Source organism: Acomys minous, assembly GCF_964271855.1.
Source record: "Acomys minous genome assembly, chromosome: 6".
NCBI classification, from domain to species: domain Eukaryota; kingdom Metazoa; phylum Chordata; class Mammalia; order Rodentia; family Muridae; genus Acomys; species Acomys minous.
In genome coordinates this window covers 6887148-6910925 of record NC_140487.1, presented here as the reverse complement: position 1 = coordinate 6910925, position 23778 = coordinate 6887148, and the positions used below count along the sequence as shown (strand labels likewise).

The 23778-nt window shown below is 41.5% G+C and overlaps 1 protein-coding gene across 6 annotated transcripts in view; it reads left to right on the top strand.

Moving 5' to 3' along the window:
• CPED1 (cadherin like and PC-esterase domain containing 1) overlaps positions 1-23778 on the top strand; it is a 279052-nt gene that overhangs the window by 21274 nt on the left and 234000 nt on the right. For 5 of the 6 annotated variants that reach the window (XM_084785389.1, XM_084785391.1, XM_084785390.1 and 2 more), the window contains exon 2: positions 8249-8432. In XM_084785389.1, the coding sequence (XP_084641515.1) occupies positions 8249-8432 (184 nt within the window). Of the gene's footprint in view, positions 1-7841; positions 7860-8248; positions 8433-23778 lie in introns of those variants that run through there. The other variant, XM_084785392.1, reaches the window with a different exon arrangement.

The following is a 23778-nucleotide window of genomic DNA, read 5'->3' as shown; positions in this document are numbered from 1 at the left end:
AAGTCTTTTTGTCATGTGAAAAAAAAGCAAGTTTTATTTCTTGGCCCTCCAATATTTTAAAGAGCTGTATTTTCTGGATTTTGTGTAAGTTCTGGTGAAGATTTTGAAGGTAACTGAAAAAGTAATACTTTTAGAACATTTTCTTTACTTAGTATTTTACTGTAAATTCACTGTGGTTTTTAAATACAACCTCGTTTTTTTACATTATTGCTATAATGCAAAATCCTATTTGAATATATTCCTTGACATACATTTTACTACTTTCCATTGCCAACACATTAAAGAAAAGATGCTTACATATAGTCATTCAAAACATATTTGTTATTTATGCCTTTATACCAAATACTGTCCTTAGGCTGAGAAAGCAAAAGAAGATTCACCAGACATAAACATATTTCCGGTCTGATGTAGGGAAGCAGGTGGTGGATATAATAAATAAACAAATGAATAAACAAATGAACAAATAATACTTGTGTATTAGAGATAATGGCCCCTTGCAATCGTGGGGAGAACCCGGTGCCACTGTTTTGCTAAATGATCATAACATCAAAGTGCCTTCTAAATACTTATCCTTACATCCATAGGCTCAGCTGAAAAACTTCCTTTTTGTTTGTTTGTTTGCATGCTTGCTTGTTTTTTTCAAGATATGGTTTCTATGTGTAGCTCTGACAGTCCTGGCTGGACTTGCTTTGTGGACCAGGCTGGCCTGGAACTCACAGAGATCTGCCTGTCTCAGCCTCTGAAGTGCTGGGATTAAAGGCGTGCGCCACCACCGCCTGCCTAGAAACTTCTTGTTGCAATCCATGGTGTTTAGGATGGAGCCTCACAGCTAGACAAAGGCCAGAGAACAAAGAACTGTGGTGTGTCCGGCCCCATCCAGAGCAACTATCTCATCTCCGATAAGGGGAAGCCTGGGGAATATTGCAGAAAGGGGTGGAAGACTGCACTATCCTGGGGGCAGGGGCAGGCATGCATGGGAGAGGGCTTCTGAAGCCCCACATCTAACTGAGAACCAACTGCTGGCACTTGCTGAGCACTAGGCGAGGGAGGCCAAAGGTATGGCCTCTAGTGGGCTGCCGATGCTCTGCTGGGGAGCCATACTACACCTGTGGACATATGGGTAGATTTAATTTCACTCTCAGGGTTATGAAGAAAAGAAGAAGAAGAAGAAGAAGAAGAAGAAGAAGAAGAAGAAGAAGAAGAAGAGGATATGAAATTGGGAGGAAGATATGGAGGAGTTCTGGAAGGAATTAGAGCACACAAGAAGGGTGGGTGTGGTCAAAATACAATGCACACATGTGTGAAGATGTCAAAGAATAAATAAAATAAAAATTCAAAAAAAAAAAACCAGCACTGAATGGAATAAAAAAAAAGAAAAAGCAAGATAGGGAGGGGGGGAGGGAAAAAGAGATTACTTCTAAGAAAGAAACCCTGAAGGTGGAAGCCGTGGAGGGAGGCTCTTCAGCTCCTCCTGTTTCAGTGTTGCACAATTGTTTTCAAAAACTAATGGGCTGGGCCTGGACAGCAGTAGCTAAGAGATAGCTGCTTTTGAAGAAGACCGAATTGGTTCCAGGCACCCACATGGCAGCTTAAGACCACCTGGAACTACAGTTCTAGGGGATCTAATGCCCTTTTCTGACATCCATGAACACCAGGCATACATGTGGTACACACACAGACATGCAGGGAAACACTCACACACACTACAAATGTACACATAGCACAAAAGTTGTAGGAGTAGCCACTCAACTCTCTGGTTGAATTTAAGGCCCACTCCATGGGATAGAACTTGGGTCAGTTGCTTGGATGGCCAAGAACTGAAGGCTGGATAGACCATGTTCTTGGAGGGAAACAGAACGCTATTCTGCTGAAGGAACATAGCAGTGAGTCGATTCCTAACAGTGTTCTGCCATGTCCATAGATAAGTGTCTTGCTTCGACATCATCAGAGAAGCTTCTCCCTGCAGCAGATGAGAACTCGCAGAGACTCACAGCTAGACAATGTGCAGAAAGTGGGGTATTTTGGAACATGCAGTCTTAAATGGGACATCTTTACCCAACCCTCCCCTAAGGGCTCAGGAAACTATGCAGAAGAGGAATCAGAGAGACTGTAAGAGCCAGGGAGGTGAGTGGGGAGAGGGGACTGATCACAGGGATATGGTCTTCCAGGCCAAGACTGCAGCAGCATGTACAAGGCCAGCACAAGTTCACGCCGGAAGGGGTCCTAGAATGGACACAGAAATGGAATGGCTGCAACCAGAGAAGCTATCTGCAAGTGACATCTGCTTGCAAAGGAAAATTTAGTTTTGTCCAATGGAATCCAGCGGAGTCTGGGAGTCTATAAAACACACTGAAGAAAAGGCCCTATACCCAGTAGTAGTACGCCAACACAAAAGAGCTCAATGCTTTTCTGTTTGTTTGTTTGTTTTTGGTTTTGCTTCTATACTATGGTTTCTAATTTTGTATTTTTATATGTTTTATTTGTGTGCCTGTGTTTCTTTTTCTGGTTTGTTTGTACTTTTACGTGTTTGCTTGTTTTCCTGGTTGTTTTCTAAAGAGAGATGAAAAGAAAGGGCATGGAGTTGGGTGGGCAGGAAGGAGCTAAGAAAGGGAAATCCCTGAAAAGAACACATTCTATGAAGCTTTTTCTCTAAAAAAGAGCACATGATAATTTAATTAAAGTAGACTTCTATTGAATAAAAAGATGATGATCCTCGTAAAGAAAAACATCAAGCATATGCATACATGGTTTATTGTCAAAATGTTTTTCACGGCAGAGACCAAACCTTATCAACTTACAGAATTTCCAATATAAAAGGACAGCTATGATACAATATTATAATTCCGCTCTATATATGTTTTGGCATCACTTAGTGGTAGAACACTGTGTCATTGGGCATTTTCATATCAAAACATCAATACAAGCTCATGAGGCAGGGCTTGTTCTCTCAGATATACATATAGGAACAGTTGGATGTGGACAGATTAAAAAAATCTTGGCCCAGTATATAAAGCAAGCCAGAATTCAAGTCCATGTTATTGATGATCAGTCTATTTCTTCTTTCACTGTACATCGCGCCATCAAACACTCCCAGTGCTTTATTACAGTAGCCCACCTTCACTTTAGCTAAGGTGATATAAAGGTTTCAGATTTTGAAGTAAAAGTGATGTGTTCATCTATAAAAAAAAAAAAAACGCTCATGTAGGCTAGCAAAGTGATTTCTGAGGAAGAACTTTGCAAATCTCTCACTAAGAAATCGACGCAAGTAATTTGGGGGTTTATACAGTATGAAAACCTGTGCTTTTCTAAATTCTGGTCAGCAGCCTTGTGAGCCTGTAGGTATGCGGTAGTGGAAGACAGTGGCGAGCTGCGTGAGTCTACTAAAGATATGCGTAACTAACGGTGTAATCACAAGCGATTTCCCAAAGCACTGCTTTTCACATTTGATAATCCTGCATTTGTTGGTGCGGTTGACATAATTATTTGCACAGTTTCGGTTTCACTTACGTAGCATGTGCACCTGTCATTGGACTAGCTAAAACTGTCCCTGACCTTTGGTATTGGGTCACTCTGCTGATACGGTGTGTTATAAATATTACAAGGACAAGAGCAGTTTATACTACAGAATAAAGCAACATAGTTTTACTGACAACCTCATTTCCTTTATTCACTACAGTCTCAGAAGCGAGTTAGAATTTTAAGACAAGTTATCGAGGTTATAGTAAACCATGACCAGCACTTTTACATTATTTAAAATGTGCCCAATATAAGATATACTGGTAAAAATTACAGTGCTCTTGCTTAAATTGATATTGGTTGAGTGAAAAAGAAGAGTCGTAGCTTTAAAATGAAAATGACGGATGAGTTTGAGATACTCTCTGCTCATGCTCGGTTTCTTCTGTACTTGAGCCAGCTGAAATACAGAGGAGCATCCTGTGGTTAGGGAAAGAATAGTGTGAGAAGGGAAATTCTGGATCCTCGTATTCTGCTTGAGTGGCACTGATATATTTGGAAGCATCAGTTTTCCCCTTTCACCCAGACGCCTGTTTGTTTACTTTGGCCTGGTGAGGCCCACACATTCCCTATAATCCCATGTGGATCAAAGGGCACAGCCTATGCTCAGTTCCAGACACCAATTATAAGTTTAGCGTTCAATTAATTTTTTTCTCAGGAGTCACGTCCCAGTTTGCAGGTCAATTCTTAGAGTTTAAATAGTGTGTTGGCTAGTTGTCAACTGGACACAAACTAAACGTATTTGGGAAGAGGGAAATTTGAGTGGGATGACGCCTTCATCAGACTGGCCTGTAAACAAATCTGGAGAGGTAATTTTCTTGACTAATGGCTGATGTGAACAGCTCATCCCATATGGGTGCTGTGAATCCCAGCCAGGTGGCTCTGGGTTGTATAAAAAGCAAGATGATCAAGCCATGGGGAGCAAAGCCACTAAGCAGTGTCCCTTCATGGTCTCTGTTGTAGTTCCTGCCTCGAGGTTCCTGTCTTGTGTTTCTGATGTGGTTTCCCTCTGTTTTGCCGAGATTTACCCAAATTGCGACCCCGCCCCCAAAAGATCACCAGGACTCAATACTGATGCAATATACACAGGGCCCTGTATTATGGGCTCAGAGCTTCAGATCACAATTCTTCCTGATGCAGCAGGATAGGAGAGTGATACTGGAGCTTCAAGAGTAATGGTTTTATAAGGAAAAACTGTAATTAGGAGTGGGGGGTCACAGGGAAGTAAGGAAAAAAACCATAAGCAGGGTGTTTTGAGTCTCAGGAATGTTGACCTTCAGGCAGGTTGGGTCCAGGAGGCTGAATCTCCAGGGAAGCTGTTTATCTCAGAGGATCATTGGGCGTTAATTGTATCTAACTGTTCTGGTGGAGTTTCTGGAGAGTGCTTGCTGGCAGGTGTCATTCCCAGGACGCAGGGAGAAGTGGGATCACCTGGAGGACAACTTCTCACAGAGCACGACATTAATTGTAGAATATACATTACATATAGGATATGGCATTAATTTTGCCCCTACACCTCAATGATGGATTGTAGCCTGTAATCCAAATAAATCCTTTCCTCCTCAAGTTGGTTTTGGTTAGTATTTTATTACAGCAGTAGGAAGCAAACTAGGACAAATAGTTTCTTCGTCCATAAAATACAATAGTCTTTAGGATAGAGGAATCATTGCTTCAATATGTTTTTCCCAAAGTATAACGTACAGAAGGTGATTATGTTCTGTTGTTCTTGGCTGCACTCATTACACTTGTATGTGTCACACATAGATCAAATCTGGAACATTTTCTTGGCTCCTTACTGTGATATAGTATTCTTTTAAAAACACAGACATAGTACTTGCTATGTGGAAAGCATGGCTCTAAATACTTTACAAGTCTTAACTCTTTCACCTTTGTAGCACTCCCAGTAGAAAGGTATTGTCAAAGATCATATAGACAGTGATAGAAAGACTAGGTGTGTGGTCTGTACTTCACTATGCTTGGTCCATACGTTTGAAGACAGCAATAGTTTGTATCAAAGTTGTCAGTAGCTTTTTCTTCTTCTCCTCCTCCCACTACCCTCTTCACCCCACTTCCTTCTCCTCTTGGCTTCACTTTCTTCTTTCTCTTCTTTGTGTACTCTGGCTAATGGTGAACTGACCTTGGTCATCTTGTCTCCACTTCCTGAGTACTGCAATGGGGTGGGTGTCACATACCCAGCAAAGCCTATTTCTTTTTCCACAGATATCTTTAAAGATTTTGATTCATCCCTACAGTTGATTGATGTCAAGATCCTCACTTGTTAAGTATACAGAATGTACAGTGGACTGGGATAGACATTAGGGATAAACTAACCAGGTGAGCCTGGTTTAGAAGGAACTGACCCAGGTGTGAGATGTAAAACCCTTTCATAAATGCTCATAGTGATGGATAGTTTTTTTTTTGTCAACTTGACAAACGTTATAGTCATCTGAGAGGAGGAATCCCCAACTGAGAAATGCCTACAAGAAGAATTGGCTGTAGGCAAGCCTGTAGGGCACTTTCTTTTTCTTTTTTTAAGATTTATTTATTTATTATTATGTATACAGTGCTATGCCTGCATATACACCTGCAGGGCAGAAGAGGGCATCAGATCACATTACAGATGGTTGTGAACGGCCATGTGGTTGCTTGGAATTGAATTCAAGACCCTTGGAAGAGCAGCTGGCACTCCTAACTACTGAGCCATCTCTCCAGCACCCTGCCCCTTTTTAAAGGCATTTTCTTAATTAGTGGTTGATGTGGGTGGTGCCATGCCTGAGCTGGTGGTCCCAGGTTTTGTAAGAAGGCAAGCTGAGTAAGCCATAGGAGTAAGCCAGTGTGTGATACTCCTCTGCATCATTTTCTGCCTTCAGGTTCCTTCCTTGTTTGATTTCCATTGGTGATGAGCAGTCATATGGAAGTGTAAGCCAAATAAACCCTCTGCTCCCCAAGTTGCTTTGGTCATGGTGTTTCATCAAGCAGTAGTTAAATTTTCCAAGAAAGATGAACTATTTGGGGATGTTTTAGAGTTTGATGGATGGATGTATTGATAAAGGCATTTGTAGACAGAAGGCATGACGGTATATAAAGAGGAAGGTGGGAACCAGGTATGGAAATGACTGGGTTATGTGACCGGTGATGGTAAACAGCTTCTAGCAGCCTTGTGATTTAGGTGTTGGAAAGATGCCCCGGTGGTTATCAGCAATTGCTGGTCTTCCAGAGGACCTCAGAACTCAGGTCAGGTGGCCCTCAATTCCCTGAATCTCCAGCTCCAGGAGACCTGATACTTTTTCCTGGCCTCCACAGGCACCATGCATAAACCCACACATGCACACACACACACACACACACACACACACACACACACACACACACACACCCCTTTTAAATGATGAAGTGAGACCAACCTAATCTGTTGATGGAAATAGTAAAACAAAACAAAACAAAAATGACAACAGCAACAACAACAAACCACCATTCTAAATACTGAAATCCGTGAGTGTCTTATGCTCCAGACTCCAGACCCACTAAGTAAACAAGCTCATGGACAGCTTCCACTGGACCTGATTTCACCTCATTTCCTGTACCTCTCCTTTGTGATCTCTTCTTTTGCCTTTTATATTTCTTGCCTGACCATTGTCGAACCTCATCCCTTCCAAGAATAAGCCAACATCACTTTATCAAGACTTATTCTTGAGTGTCAAAAAAAAAAATGCTCAGTATCTGCCTCTTTCCGTGCATAGAAGGTATTATTCATGGGATAACCTAAGCACTGTAGTGAGAAAAAGGAATGTGTATTTGGGGGAGCAACTAGCTACTGTGGGAAGAACTGTGAGTCATGATGTCCCATCAGCTCTTGTTGGCTCACCCTTAAAGATCCTTCCTGGCTCAGGAAGATGCCTTCAACCTTGCTTTATCGTAGTTGATTAAAACTAACAAGGTATCAGTCATTTTTGTCATCAGTGCCACAAAATACCTGACAAAATCAATTTATTTTGCCTTTCCATTTGGGAGGGTACAGTCAGTCATTGTTGGGAAGGCAGGACAGCAGGGGCATGCATTAGCTCATCATACTGTACTCAGGACTCAGAAAGAAATGAATGCTGATATTCACCTTGCTTTCTTCTCATACACAGTTCAAAACAACAGCCATTAGAATGATGCTGCCCACGTTTGAGGTGAGGCTTCCCACCTCAGCTAAGTCAACTTAGCAGCTCCCTCCCATAAATGCCCAGAGGTTTGGCTGTCATGCGATTCTCAATTCTGTCAAGCTGGCAATCAATATTCATCATTTCGGACAGTGCTGACAGCCTCTCAGCTCTCTCTTTTCGACTGTGTCCCCAGCACAGGTACTGTCCTTTCTGAGTCCTGGTCTTCTATGGTGTTTGCCTAAATGTGATTAAAAGGTAGTGTGACTGGGACTCCTTTGATGACAGTCATTAATGTTAATTTGTGTTTTCAGCTACCCTGTCATTCTAGGCAGCAGTTTCCCCCAAGGAGCTCTGTGTTTTTTTAAACATTCATCTTCCTGTAACAGTGTGAGGTGCTCAGCTCACCCTCAGTGCTTGCTTGCAAATATCTCAGTCCTTGCCAGTGAATGGAGAGTTGTGGTCTTTCCTTCCTAGAGGAAATGGAAAGGGGAGCTTTCTGAATGGCCTCGGAGTGTGTTGATAGTGCCATTCCATGGAAATGCACTGCCTTCTCACCTTGGATTTTCATGCCTTCTTTCTTTTCTTAGATTGAAGACTCAATTGAGATACACTTCGGCAGTCATGGCAGGACGGCCATCCTCTACAGGCCTCCTTACTACAGGAGAGCACAGCTTCAGGCTCACCAGCACCTCCTGGCCCAGCATGGCTACCGTGTTGTCACTGTTGAAGGAAGACTTGGAAGTGGTCTAGGCCCGGAGCTGTCGGACCAAGGTCAGAATACTAAGTAGCTCTCGACCTTACTGGACATATGAACAGGGTCAGAATCTGCTGCTTGTTTCCTTCCTCTCAGGCTGTTTCACAAAACAAGGTTTTATCCATGATCAAACACACTCAGCTTCTGTGTTTCTTTTCATTACCTTTTCTCAATCTTCTTTAGTTAGATCTCCTTATTCTTGAAATTATTCTGATTGTGTTTCTGTGGCACTTTCAAGTCACATCATCCATATTTAAATGCGACATTAAAAATGTTTATGTTTATGAGTGTTAATACATATTCTGCCTAGAACCAAATTACTCCATATTTTAAGAAAATTGCCACTTCATTTGACTGCAAGTAGAATGTGCTGGAAATTGTTTTGTAAAGCCAGTTGAAATGGGATTCACAGATGGCTCTAAATATGAAGTGGTAAGGACATTTACTATCCATGCCATTAGTCACCAAGGATTTTTGTTTCCATCGTTTGAAGAGAAAAATAAGAGACAAGTTGTCAAATTATTTGAAAGAAAATTGAGTGGATGAAGAAGATTGAGAGGGCAGAAAGACTAACAGCTACACTTACCTCTCCAACAGCTGAGCACAGCGCAGGTCTCACGCTAAACTTTGTACTCATGGCTCTCTGTCACCGCCTAAGATTGAGACACATGAATTCTCCTCAGGCTCCAAGAGGAAGCTAAATCTTTACAGGTAGAAATGGACCATAATGATGTGAGGGATGAGTGGATGGGAGGCCCCAAGACCCCTCTCATTTCCTGTGTTCTTCTGTGTCCTTCTCCTGCCTTTGTCTCCTGTGGCTCGTTATCCCGTACTGAACTCATGGGAGATGCACTAATGCGGACTGCACTCTGCATAAGCTGGCCACATTTTCTCTTTCTTTCTTTTGACAATGGCATAATATAGCCATCCCTCAGTGCCCACAAGGACTCCCTGCAGATACCCCAGTCCCTTCAATGAAATAGGGTAGTCTGTGCCAATAACCCTCCCACATATTTTGAATCACTTCTAGATCATTTATAAAACCTAATATAATGTAAATATATCTCACACAGTTATTATACATAAGGAATTGTTCAGAGAAGAATGACAGTAAGAACTGTTCAGTTTCAATGCACACGTGAGAACTAAAAAAAATAAATTGTCAACATAGAATTTGTGGAAGTGGAACCCTAATGTGGAAAGGTTGTGTGTGCATCTATTTTCTTTTTTTCCCCCTCCTAGAGGAAAGGCAAAAGAAACAATTTGAAATGACTGCTGTTTTTCATGGTAACTCCTTTGGGAGAAAATGAACAGATTATGGTGCCCAAATATGCTTATAGCGCGCTGGCTTCTCATGCAGTGTGGTATTCCTTTGCTGGCTTGTGGAGATGAAAGACAGTTGGGAAGATATTTCTGAGGAGGATGGATAATACTTGACCTTGGTCGCCTTTCTCACTTGGCTGGTGAACCTTTCAGGGAGTAGAACCCATGGAGATATGGTTGATGAGAAGAAATACAGTCTTAAGGAGTTGAGAACATTGTTTGTAAGGCGGGCCTCTGCAAATGCAGCATACTGGTCTCTATCCTGTGGGAGTGGCTTACAAATCCAAGCCAGTGGACCTCTCTACAAATAAAAAAAACATAAAGGATTATGTAAACCCTGGAATGCTTGCTGATAAGAGCTGAAAACAAAGCTGGTGAACTTTTTTTTGAGTTTTGCTGGGTTTAGTTCTTTTATAAGGGAACAAGCTAAAGTGGCAGAGCATTTGGAAGTGACATCATCAAAACCTCATTAGAATAGGGATTGGATAAAGGAAATATACAAAGTGTTTAGTATCTCTCGAATCCCACCTCCAGCTGTTTTGTGATCAGCACTTCCGATGCCACACCAAGTGTCCCTGGTGACACGCTACTGTGGTCTAAAATCCCTAATTTTCTCTATGTTTTTATACTGCCCCTGACTTAGTGTGGATACAATGTGGATTATCTATGCATTTTATCTTCCATCCAATTTTAAATTTCTCCAGCTGCAAAACAGACCAATGGCCTCACCTCTTTCCCTTGATGTCTGTGGGTCCCTTTGACACAAAATAAGGAGGATTACTTTGCAGCTTCCAAGTAGTAGGAAAGTGCAAAGGCGGCTAGAAGCAACAGAATCTGTCAGCCGGAGGAGCTGCTGGGCCTGATAGCAGGGAGAACTGTGTAATGTCACCAGCATTTGTCACGTAGATGCTGATTGAATTCCCTTCCCCGAGTTCCTCCAGCTTTAAAAACATCTCCCCAGCATACTTTTGCATTCTTTTACTCTGCTACCTATTGCCTCCAGCAATGGGATCGATTTCACAATATGTGAAGTATGAAAATTGATTTTAGTTTTTAATTTTTTTTCCACTGCGGAGCACTGTGCAGAGAATACTTGAAATAAAACAGCCCGGTGATTCTAATCTCACATATATCCTATATGGAATTAAAGAGAAATCACAGCTTTTTTTTTATACAAACAGCAGTTTAACCTATAAGCTCTATTTGAATTGTACACCCTGCATGCTTTACAGAGATGCCTTTTCCACACTGGAATTCTCATGCTTTCTTTGGTGGGACACGTTTACACTGCCTTACCTCATGTGCACCAGCAGAGAAGGACACATTTACACTGTCTTACCTCATGTGCACCAGCAGAGAAGGACACGTTTACACTGTCTTACCTCATGTGCACCAGCAGAGAAGGACACGTTTCCACTGTCTTACCTCATGTGCACCAGCAGAGAAGGACACGTTTACACTGCCTTACCTCATGTGCACCAGCAGAGAAGGAAGCTGCACTGGTACCCAGGAACTGATAGCCCCAGGCTGAGCAGCTCAGAAGCAGAAACAACTTGGAAGGACCTGGAGCTTTGTGTTTGGCCACTGCACTTTTTTTCCTGGCACTAATGCACAGCCTGAAGACACAATGTTAAAACCGAAGTATAAGCCCCTGCCTGTGCTGCAGAGGGCACAGGGGCAGGGTCGATGTGGGCCTAAAATGTGTTCATGGGCAAAGGGAACTAAGTAGGAGACATAGTTTCCTCTTAAAAAGAAAACCCTGCTCTGCATACCTGGTATCTGTGTGTGACCCTGCTCTTTTCTCCTGTGCCAACTTCACCCAAGAGTTCACTCTGCTGACCTCTCTTTTTGTGCCATCTTTTAAGGCACAAGTAGCCTTTTTTCAACTTAGAGGCATTTTAAAAAAAGCCTTTACAGGATGATAAAAATAATAAAAGTTAGAGAAATATATATAAAAGGTTCATAGGCCAGACAGGCACCATTCTTCTGTTAAATGTAATCTGTTCTGGTAGAGTAACATCAAGGTTTTTTTGTTGTTGTCTGTTCATTTTATTTTATGTGTACATGTGCTTTGCCTGTATGTATGTCTGTTTTTACTTGTGTGAACATTGCCCTGACAGGCCAGAAGATGTGTCAGATTCCCTGGAACTGAAGTTATAGACAGTTGGGAGCTCCATATGTGTGCTGGGAACTGAGTCCAATCCTTAGGAAGAGCAGCCAGTACTCTTAACCACTGAGCCATTTCTCCAGACCCTGAGTTAGGCATTTTACTTTTTTCTTTCCTTTTGTTTTTTTTAAAGTTCTGTTTAATAAATACTATTTGAAAGAAAAGGTTGGCAATTTCAGGCTCTAAATTAGGATATGAACATTACGGAATCTCCTTCCCTAGAGGTTAATTCCATCCTAGGGGCATAGCAGAAGTTGATGACTCCATTTGGAAAGAATATGGGCCGGGACTATATGAGTGTAAGTCATTTCAGATCTGGAACTTTCTTAAAGGCTGTTGTAATATTCACTTCTTCTTAGTAATACATGAAATGGATTTAATTACTTTCTCCAACCCAGTTTGAAAGGAAGCAAATAAAGTCTTGCCTACGTTTTGTCTCATTCTTAGTTCTGGGCCTGGGCCTGAATTGTACGTGCTAAGGACACGTACATGTGATCTTACGTGCAGCCAGGTTAGGGACGCTGATCTAAGGGGAAGGTGATGGGCTCAAGAAGCAATAATTCTCAGGATTAATTTCAGAAAGAAAACTACACAAAAGCATGCTGGCTGCTGTGCCACTGTATTGCTTGTAACTTAACAGTAGAGGTGTTTATAGGCATTATTTCATTTTTACACTGCTTTTGAGAACAGCACAAGGACAATGATCCTTTGAGAGCTAAGCCTACAAAATGTCACGAATTGAAAACATACCTTCATGGCCTTCCAACGCCTTGCTTTGAGTAGTAGACTGTAAGTCCTTGCATTCAGGGGAGCATGTAATGTGCTTAGGAAAAGATAATTCTCCTCCCACGCAGGTGCTGTACAGTAAATCAGCACTTTAGTGCAGAGCGACCTAAAAGACAGTAGATATTTTCTATAAAACATAGAAGTTTGTGAATAAGTAGAAGTTTAAATAAAATGTGCCCAAGAGACTCTGACAGTAGCTTTTATACTGGGTCAGAATTATTCCTGTTTACTGTAAAAGTGGTGTACACCTAGCCCCCAACTTTCAAATACATTGTATATGCTGTCACACTCTGTGTGTTACAATCCAAAACTGACCTCAAACTCATGGAACTTGAATAACATTTGTTTCCTTACTTGAGGGGTTTCTAGGGAAAGCTTTCTGAAGAAAATTTAAAAAGTAAAAGGACTTGCCAAGGTTGGTCAAATCTGGTTCAGTGACTGTGCGAATAAAGCTTTGTTGGAACACAATTACACTCTTTAGCTTTTACGTTATGTTTGGCTACAATGGAGTTGATTAGTTGCAATGGACATTGCATGGCTCTGCAACCCCTAAAATTTTTATTATTGTAGCCTTCTGGAGAGGTTTTTTTTTTTGACTGATGTATTTAGATGGATAATGGACGTAACTTGATCCAATAACAAGCTGGCAATTGGAACCTGTGTTTGAGATGATTTCATCTTTTAAGCTGCAACAAACTTCATTCAGGAAGAATTCTATGGCTTGCAATAAAGCAGATTGTGGAGCTTGTGGACTGTGCCTCCAGGGAAATTGGCACAGAACTTCTGTGTGTGTGTGTTCACACTCAGGAAACCTCACATTTGAGACTTAAAATCTCATCCTAAGAACAGAAGGTGAGGGACAAAGCTTTGTCCCTGTTCTCTGTGTCTTCCTCAGGAGCAGGTGATACAGTTCCAAGGTTACAGCTGGTCAGTCACAAGAGCTTGTCTGCTGTTATCTTTTCCCCATGCATATACAGCATTGCTAGCATCCTAGTTCCAGCCAATGGCACACATTCATTCTCAACCCCTCTCCCACTGTTCAAGGTTTATAGGTCCCTCTTTCACATGAAATAAACAGAAGAGCACTAACTATTTTATCAAAGATTGTCTAAGAGTCATCTTTTACTCTGGGGAAAGAAGGCTCCCTCTTTGATAGCAGAAAGGGGCCAGCTAGGACCTCTCAGAGCCCTGAACTCCCACTGCTTGGATTGGCCCCACAACCTGCATTCCAGCAGTCACTGGATCAGGTTCAGTGTTCGCCCTCATCCACCTCTGTTAAGAAGGTATTTTAATCAAAGGGCTTTAACACTGCTGTGTTACCAGCCCAGAAGCTGGTAACTCTTGGACCGTCCTGCGAGAGAAATGAGAGAAGGGTGGCATTCTGGTGTGATGTTCAGCACAAGCTAGGCAGCAGGAGCCACACATAATAACACAACTACCAAAACGAAGGTATAAAATTAGAACTCATTGGATATGCCTTCTTAGCTACAATAATGTAGGATTAGCTTTGCTGTTAAACCTCCAAAGATATAGAGTAAAGCAACAACTGAAAGTTTTCAGAAGAAAGGAACAAATGTTACAGCTACTCTTTCCAGCTTCCCATATGACCCAGTTTAAAATATATATATTTAAAGGGAATATTACAGACAACAGTAAATAATGCAGTGAATCAAGGGCCAAAGAAATGTTTCTATTGAAAAGTAAATTCCATATTTTGGTTCTTAGAGAATCTCCCAGAAGAGGCTGGAGTGTTCTGTGACAGTGGGCTTCAGTAAAACTATTGCTAAGAGATGCTGCAAGGCCTACTATCATAAGTACTGCTCAGCATTTGCTGGTATCAAACTTGACACATCGTGTTCTGAAGAATCATCTTTTACACAAGGCTCTAAGGAAGCCTCTTCTTTCCTAATGTAATTTACCCAAATGTGATCTTGGGAAACACTGACAGAAGACTTGGGCTTGAATGAAAGACGCAGTCACCAATTAATACAAAACTATAGTAAAGAAGAAAGAAAGCTACTTCCTTCCCTGTTTCATGTCCGCCTTTCTTCCTTCTTCTCTCCTTGTCTCCTTCCTTCCTTTCCAATCTTGCAATAATCCTCTTGCTTAAGCCTTATGAGTGTTATAGGCATGATCCACCATACCTGACTTGTTTAATATATTTAGTTACATTCACATGCTCTTTCAAAATAGTAATGTCTATATAGGTTAGAGCCAATTATATATTTATGTGTATATATATATTTTTTTTCTTGGCATCTTACTCTCATGGTGGAAAAGCTATCCAAAATTTCTTTATTGTTTGTATTGAAAATGACTCTCTAAGGTAGTTGAAAGTTAAATTATCTGCAAGTGTTGTCTTAGTTTCTTCTCCGACTGCTGTGATAAATGCTTCAGCTGCAGCAGTCTGTGGGAAGCAGGGCCAGTCTTTGGGAAGCAGGGCTCATCTTCACTTGCCATTCTTCAAGGTACAGTCCATTACTGCAGAGAAGCCAGGTGGCAGGGGCTTGAAGCAGCTGCTCTCATGGCGGCCACCATCAGGAAGCAGAGAGAGAGGGATGCTGCCACTGCTCAGCTCCCTCTCTCCACTTACAGAAGTCTAGAATCCCAGCCAGGGAATGACGCTGCCCACAGTCGGCCAGTCCTCCCACATCAATTCAGTAGGTACAGTAGAGATAATCCCCAACAGGAACGGCCACAGGCTTCCCTAGATGAGTATGGGTCCTGTCTAGCTGATAATTAATAGTAAACATGCCAAATGTTAAGAGCTTAACCACCCAAACTGCTTCTGTGGAGGAGTGATAGACTCTGTTGATTGGAAAGCGTAAGCTTTAGAGTAAGAAGCAAAGCTGCAGTCCCTAGGTTTGGATTAGCATTTTTAATGGGTATGTAGCCTTGGAAGACTTAACCTTTCAGGGCCTCCTTTCCTTCGTATTCAAATTGACTCTTTGAGACTAGTATGCAGTACACCTGTAGGATGCTGGGTAATATTGTTATTGTGTGACCTAGTTACAGAGAGGAGGGTATGATGGTCCTTTTGGGGCAGGTAGATGTGATCCAGCATAGGGATGTGCTGCTGGGGTGGGTGAAGTGAACAGTCCTGGCGGCTCTTAACGCTGAGAGCTCTCAACCTACATGCTCTCATGAGACAGTCTCGGTTGTAAGCGTGAAGTCTAGACACATTGTCTTAGAATGCTCTAAGTTAATATACAGTCTGGAAATTTCCAAATTTCAAAAATCAAGTCTTTCTGCTTATCACTTAAATTCATCCCTTTCACATAGAGATAAATATTTATTGACTATAGCAATAAGTACATCGATCATTAGGCTTCAACACTGAATATCTCATGAAATTATCTTATAATTTAGTAGCCTTTTCTCTTTTTCATTAATTAATGAATTAGTTAATTAAATCAATTTGCAGCCTGATCACAGCCTCCATCTTTTCCCCCTCCCAGTTCCATTTTCACATTCCTCTTTCCTTATTCCTGTTCTCCTTTCCCCTTGTCCTCAGAGAAGGGGAGCCGCCCGCCCCCCACCATGGGTACAAACCCACCCTGGCACATCAGGTCGAAGCAGGACTAAGCACATCCTCCCCCACTGAGGCCACACACAGGAACCTAGCTGTGGGGAAGGGATCCAAAGCAGGCAACAGAGTCAGAGACAGCCCCCACTCCACAGATGGGTGGCTTTTTAAACCTACTATACTCTTTGGGCAGATGTGTGGATGAGGGATGGGGTGGTGCTTTCAGGAGTCTCTTCTCATCTTTGCTGGTTGTTTTGAGAGAAGGTCAGATGGGCTCAGACATACTTAGGTGCAGATACTCTGAACTTTGCTTGGGTGTATGGACAATAGAAACTCAAGCAGAGAGGCCAAAGCAGGACATGTGGGTTTACAGGGGCTGTATACTTAGACATGACGGTTAGGTCCCTCCATGTTTAATATACTGTAAAACCAGGTCGCAAATGGTACTGCCTAAAGATGTTTTCCAGCGAAGAGAATGGGAAAGTGAGCATATAGCTTTTGATATTTTTGAACCTAGAAAGCAACAAGAATAAATGCCCCAAAGTTCCATATTGTCCCCAGGGCCATCTGTGTCCCTCTGTATTATTCTTTGCAGCTCTTTCCTGGCACAGTGTAAAAGACTCATTTTGTGCTATTCTAATACCTTCCTTCCAAAAGATATATTTTATGACCTAGTATTTTCATAATTGTATTCTTCACTCAAGCAAAAAATAAAATAATAATAATAATAATGAAGCTCCATCAAGTGTCTTACTTTTGTAGCACATAGGTACTGTTTAGTAAATCAAAGTCTTAATCCACAGAATGGTGCAGTAGCCGAAAAGAGAATAGATATTTTCTCAAAGTTATTGACTTGCTTTCAAGGTAGACTACAAATAATATATTTAAAAGATTCTGACAGAATATATATATATATATATTTTTTGTCAAGTCAGAATTATTTAGAGGTCTTTGAAGAAGATATATTTCTCCAGCTGTAGCAGAAATCAAACTGCAGCAAGAATCAGAAAATTAAAAATAATGTATTCCTATTGCGAAACTGTTTCTGGAATATCCTCATGCAGCAGAACCAGTATTTTTCTGTTCCCATTTTTAACAAGAGACTTTCACACAAGGCTTATTTGTACTAACTTTAGGCAAAGGTGAGCATCTTTAGCATCTTTAACCCAGTTAGGAGTGTTCTAATGGAAAAGTCCATATCTCACAGTCAGAAAGTGTGGGTGGAACAGAAACAAGGCTCTGATGCAGTTGAGTTGCTGCATTGTGTAGGAAGACTAAACATTCTTCCAGGTTATGACTCAATAACACACACACACACACACACACACACACACACACACACACACACACAGAGTAGGGAATGCATTACTGGGGTACATTTCTTTAGTCTTAGCTTCCATCTGGCATTGTACGGACAGAAGAATTTATGAAAGGAAGGAATAGAAAACCCTTAGCCCGGGCCCAGTTTGAAGTCGGTCCCCTTTGGCTGTTTGTGCACATGTATTGCAGGTGCTCACACTGATAACTTAAAACTTGAGAGTTTAATGAACTTCTCATTCCTCTTCCTCCCTGCTACTCCCCAACAGTACCTTGCTGCTCTCCTGGCTTTAATTTGCTGTATAATTATTTAGCAGGAAGAGGAAAGAGTAAAGGTCACATTTAAAAAGGTGCAGTGTGCTTTGCTTGGTCGATGTTTCACCTAGAACCCATCTCACATGTGCTTTTGATTATGTGAGTAATGGGCTCAGGGCCGTGCTGGAAGGGCTTCTGAACTTCAACTAATCAAACGAGGGCTTAAAAAAAAAAAAAAAAAAGAAAGAAAGAAATTGAATCAAAGAAACTTATAAAGCTGTGCCATTCTGTTTTATTGTATTATGACACTCAGTAATTGTGTGCCCAGGTTTATTGTTATTTTCCTCGGTGCATATGGAAATACTGATGTATTTATAACTGAACAGAATTTGTTCTTTAATTGGCACAGTGGAGTACAAGGAATTGTTTATGTAGCCTTAACTTCTCTGACTTGTTTATGCTATGAGTTGAGTTCAATTTACTTTAAATTTGCAAAAATCTTTCCTATTTATAAAAGTTGAGCTTGGAGTGAACCTCTTGTTTCAAATGTTTTCTTTACCCTCCACAATACAAAGGAGACCAAACACACACACACACACACACACACACACACACACACACACACACACACACACACACAAAACCAAACAATGTCTATCTCTCTCTTTCTCTTTTTTAAAAGGCATGGTCAAAACTAAACTGCTTTCTTAAGTGAATTCATTCTTGAAAAGAAAATAGCAACCAGATGTTTACTGAAATCATAATGTTTCTCCCTTAAGCCTAGCTTCTTTGTAATTGTTTGATCTTCATAGAATCCAGACTGGGTACGTGAATTTTCCAAAGCTGGGAACTATTTAATAATACTTTAAAGATATTTTCTCTGAACTATTTTGTTCAATGTATTTTCTCCTACTAACAGTTCTTTTTTTTTTTTTAAAGATGTAACATTGAAGTTTTCATAAATAATTTATTTCAAGGCATTATTCTTTTCATACATCTTTAGAGTGGAAGATTTACAAACAATAAATTAGACATTTTGTTTGGTTTTGCCCTAGACTAAACTGCTTTAAATGGCAGGTGTAATTTGTAAAAATAAATAGTATCCATATTATATTTAGATTGAGGACAGACTCCCAGAAAGAAAAACAAGCTCTCTTCTGAGATCTTTCAAGAAGCAGTGTTTGTGCATTGGCTGAGGGGGCGGCTGGGACTCAAAAGAGTGGGTGGCCATTCCGCTAATGAGGATTCACTAATCACTTCATTAACAATTAGATGCCTGAAATATTTGGACTTTTTTTTTTCTTAATTTAGGAGTTTGGCAGTTTCATACAGTATTCCTAAGTCTAGGGGAGGGGAATAGGGCAGAAGAGGGAGGGAGGGAGGGAGGGAGGGAGGGAGGGAAGGAGGGAGGGACAGAGGGAGGTAGAAACAGGAAGATACAAGCGACAGGATGACAATGGAGATGTAAAATGAGTAAATTATAATAAATAATGAAAGAATGAAAAATACTGTATAGCATTTACTTTCTAATCTCACTATCATAAAACTGTTGAAACTGCCTAAAATTGTTCTCTTTTTAGACTCCCTTTCTCTCAAACTAATTAAGATAGCCCCTTGGTGTCCTTCCAAAACTTTTGCGTTCTCTAGCTGAAGAGCTCTGTCCTGAAAGAGTCTCTGCTGCCATCAGTAGTGGGCACAGAGCTGTGGGCGAAGGCTGTCTCCTCTTCAGTTGTCCCGCTTACCCTAAGCTCCTGAGCTGGCTTTTACCACACCCATCTCCTGGAAGCATCCTTTCAAACTCCACCAAAATCTCCTTTGGATAGAAAATCTAGACACTGCCTGCATGACTGAGTTATTTTTGGTGTAATGACAAATTTGAATGTATGATATCAGTGTTCATTAAAAGTTATATAATTATTTTAAAATTATAAAATTAAGTATTGATGTAAATTCACTGAGATAATTTCTCAGTCCTCTCCATCTTATCATAGAACTGTCAAATCTGGTGACTGTTGGTGGACTAAAGGCTGTCTTTGCCCTGGGGAGGAGCTAGCTGGTAGACACTTTATTAATTTTATTAATCCATTTCTCTTTGACTTGCTTATGCTGGTTTAGCATTTTCTTCTGCTTTTTTAGTGTTGCTTATATGTATATATTTCTATGGCTGACCACTTGGTATTATATAACTAATTAGGGTCTCACACCTGGGGAACACTAATTCTCCCCCTCTAGGCACTCATTAATTGCCTGTAGCTTCTTCACCTAGGGTTGGCATCTCATGAGATTTTTCCTATCCATGGGTGCAAGCCAGTTGGTCTTGCTATTGTTTGGGTCTCATTTAGGTAGCCATATTGTTGAGAGTTCATGGGTATGGCTTCCCTGTCATACCTAAAAGATACAACCTCACAGTGGGCTTCCTGGCCTGTTTGCTTTTACAAACTTTCAACCTACTCTGTTCCCTGAACCTGTCTTAGCTGTTGAGGTTCCATTGTAGATGTAACAATGAGGGTTGGACACCTCATAGTCAGTTGTTCTCTGCATGTTAACAGTAGCCAGGGGACTCTAAAAGGTTTCACAAACAATGTACATTTATTGCTGTTCTCTTGGTTGCCTTCCAAAAGTTGAAACAAAAGTCCTTATTGATGAAAATGTCTCACACTTCAAACACAGGACCCAGAGGAATCAAGCTGAAACTGACTCCTCAGGGATGAGAGCTACCTTCCACAGTACTGGGAAGAGCTGTGTAGGTTGCCAAAGAAAGGAAAACAATCAATAATCTGTCATATCTATGAACCCAGCTATCACACCTATGAACCAAACAGTGATCAGCATACCGAGATATTCTTCACAATGCAATAGTGGCACTTCTGTTTTGGCACTAACCAACATCTGCCTATTTGGTCTTAAATCCACTAAGCAAGAAAGAAGCAATTCCTGGTATGATAAAATTATCCTATGGCTAGTGTGATCATGGAACTTACATGGAACTACTACTGCCACTTTCCTAAACGAGTCTAAAGGTGAACTGCATCATAAATACTTACCCTATACCCATAAATAACTGTAGTTTTCACCCCTCATCAAAGGAGCTTCTTTTTGGAGAAAAAAGAAACCACTACAGCAAGTCCCAATTCCCTGAACGCTATAGCTATTGAGGTGGGTGGCTTAGCTCTGTAGATCCCATGACCCAGGGCCATCTCTACCAGCTTTGTCAAGTAGCCCGAGGAGAGGGGGAAGGCGTCACATCCCACCCAGCCATTCCAACTCTCACCATCTTTCCCATGCTTTCTCTCTCCTCTGGACCGGCTCTCTCACACCCCCTCCACCAGGCCCATCCCATGCTGTCTAGTAGTCATATGAGCCACAGACATCAACACACTGATCCCTGCTGCTGTGTAGTCAGGAACTGAGATGTAGCCCTCTGCACAGCTTGAGCTGGGACCTCATCCTCACCATGGCCCCAGGTTGCAGGGCTGGCTACTCACAACAGGCTACTCCTCTCCACCCTTGAGTCTCCAGTTCCATCTCTCTTTATAACACTCAAGCTGCTCGACTTCTCGTTCTCTCCCATCTGACCACTACTTACACATTGTGGTGGCCCCGGCAGCCCGACGGCCATGCGGCAGGTTGGCCTCTGCATAACATTCTCTATCCATGCTGTATGCCCTGGCAGTAAGCAGGTGTCTATTGCTCACCTGTGCCACGGACTGGAGGGCAGGTCTGAGGGTGGCAATAGCAGTCCGCAGGTCTGTGTCTGTCTTCCTGCTACCACACTGTGCTGCCTGGATTTGATTTGCTTTGGTTTGGTTTTTATGAGTCCTAGGCATAGGACAGCTTTGGCCATCAAGCCAGGCATCAGGCTAAGGACTGCCATGTGCTCTGCCCCTGACTGATACAAGAGCACCACCTCCAACAAGGTGTCCCTTTGCCCATTGCTGGGGGTGGTGGTATAGGGGGTGTAGCTGAGGACGATAGTAATTTACTCAATTTGCATTTCAAAGCTTTCTATGTGGCACTGCTGTTCAAATTTTGTTTCCTAGTGCTCCCTCATATATAAATCTAGTTTCTTGTGTGTGTATGTGTGTGTGTGTGTGTGCGTGCGTGCGTGCGTGCGTGCGTGCGTGTGTGTGTGTGTGTGTTTCCAATAGAAGGGTCACATACAAGAAGCTAGTGAGAGACTGTGTCCCACATCCTTTCTGTAGGCTGGTTCCTACTTGACCTAAGGACTTCCTCCTAAGTCCCACTTTATAAATATTTCAAACAACTTCCTTCCATTACAGTGAAGGACAGGATCCTAATACTCAAACCTTTTGGGACATAAAAAACATACACAAGCCATAGGATTTCCTGTATGTAATTTCTTAAACTCTAAAAGAAAACATAAATTTTTCCCATAACTGTATCTCAAATTAGAAATACTAACCCTATTATCTGAGACCTCCTCACACTTCATCTAGACATCTCTGGTGCCTAGAAAATGTTTTGTGTTACTTTTAAAATAACTTCACATGTTTATCTTATCTCTCCTTCTAGAGCATAGACAGCATAAACCGACAACATTTTTATTGCCCACTTATATGCTATTCTACATAGCACAGCATCTTGCATATGCTCAATTGATATGCAATTGAAAGAAGTAAACCTACAGGTACATTGGTAAAGTAACAATCGTACCTACAGTTTAAGGTAAAATCACTGACAGTGATGGGGCTTAGCTAGATGGTGGGGCAAAGCCTAATGTGCTCAGGAACCCATCTGCATGTAAGTTACTGAAGAACAGAACACACCCTCCTCACCTAGAGAAGATTCTCTGGAACCTCGCTACAGCTTCTCTGAACGTTTCTGTTTTCTAAGAAACAAGAATCTACCAACAAATTAATGACACCTTTTAACGGCCACCACAGCTTCCAGTTCTTTCTTGAAGAAAAATATGTGGAAGGCATAAAAGAATCTTATCATGTATGTGAGAAAATATTCCCCTTAGAACAGAGAGCTCTTGGAATTCAAAGAATGTCTTTTAGCATTCCACCTCCTTATCAGAATGACCAAGCAGTGATCAAGGGCGCAGAGGGTAGCGAGGTCTCAGGTAGGGCAGGCTAGCACCTCCACTGGCTAGCACCACATAGTCTGATCATCAGGATGTAAAGGGAATCCCTGCCTGTTTCTAAGAACATATGTGGCTAGAGCTCCACCCTAGTAGCTGCTGCTTTGCCAGGATCATGATTCTCAGGCTTGGCGTGCAGCGGACATCTGTCTGGAGGACGTGCTAACTGGCTGACTGTGAGATCAGCTCTTAGAAGATCTGACTTAATGGGGATGAGAGGCAGCTTCCTATGGAGATGGCTTCAAATGGGGCAAACCAGCCACCAGGCAAAATGCTGTGGTTCCTACCACAGACAGAATTCTGCCTAAAAAATGGCAAGCTTGAATGAAGGCAGCATCGACCGCCAAACTCTGGCAAGACAGGCCAAGCAAGTCCTCAATAGTTCCTGCCTTACAAATATGTCTGTCAGATACATTGGGCCAGAAGGCTGAAGATGATGCTCCAACATTATAGAGGGTTTTGGGTGACTATCCAGGTAGAAAACTGTCTCTGTCATCTTCTCATTTGGAAAGCTTCTAACCTGCACTCCTGGCATACTCAGATAATCAAGTTTATTCCTTCTCAAGTCTTTGAGGGAGTTGAAGACCAGATTGAAGACAATGAAGCTTAGTGGTTTAGGGGTTAAGATGTTTTTAGGTCTAGATAGATGTTTTAAGTTGATAATGACAAGAGGTAGTGGAGATTGATTTACATTCAGAATTTTACATGCTCCAAGATAGGAAAGATGCTTTCTTCAAGGCTGTCAAATACAAATAGCCAAAACACTAAGAGTGTAACATGTATATAATCCCTGATTGTGTCATGGTTCTTCTTGCTATAGGTAGCTTATTGTATATATGTGTAATAATATAAATGTATATGTAAAAATAAAAAATGTTTAATTTA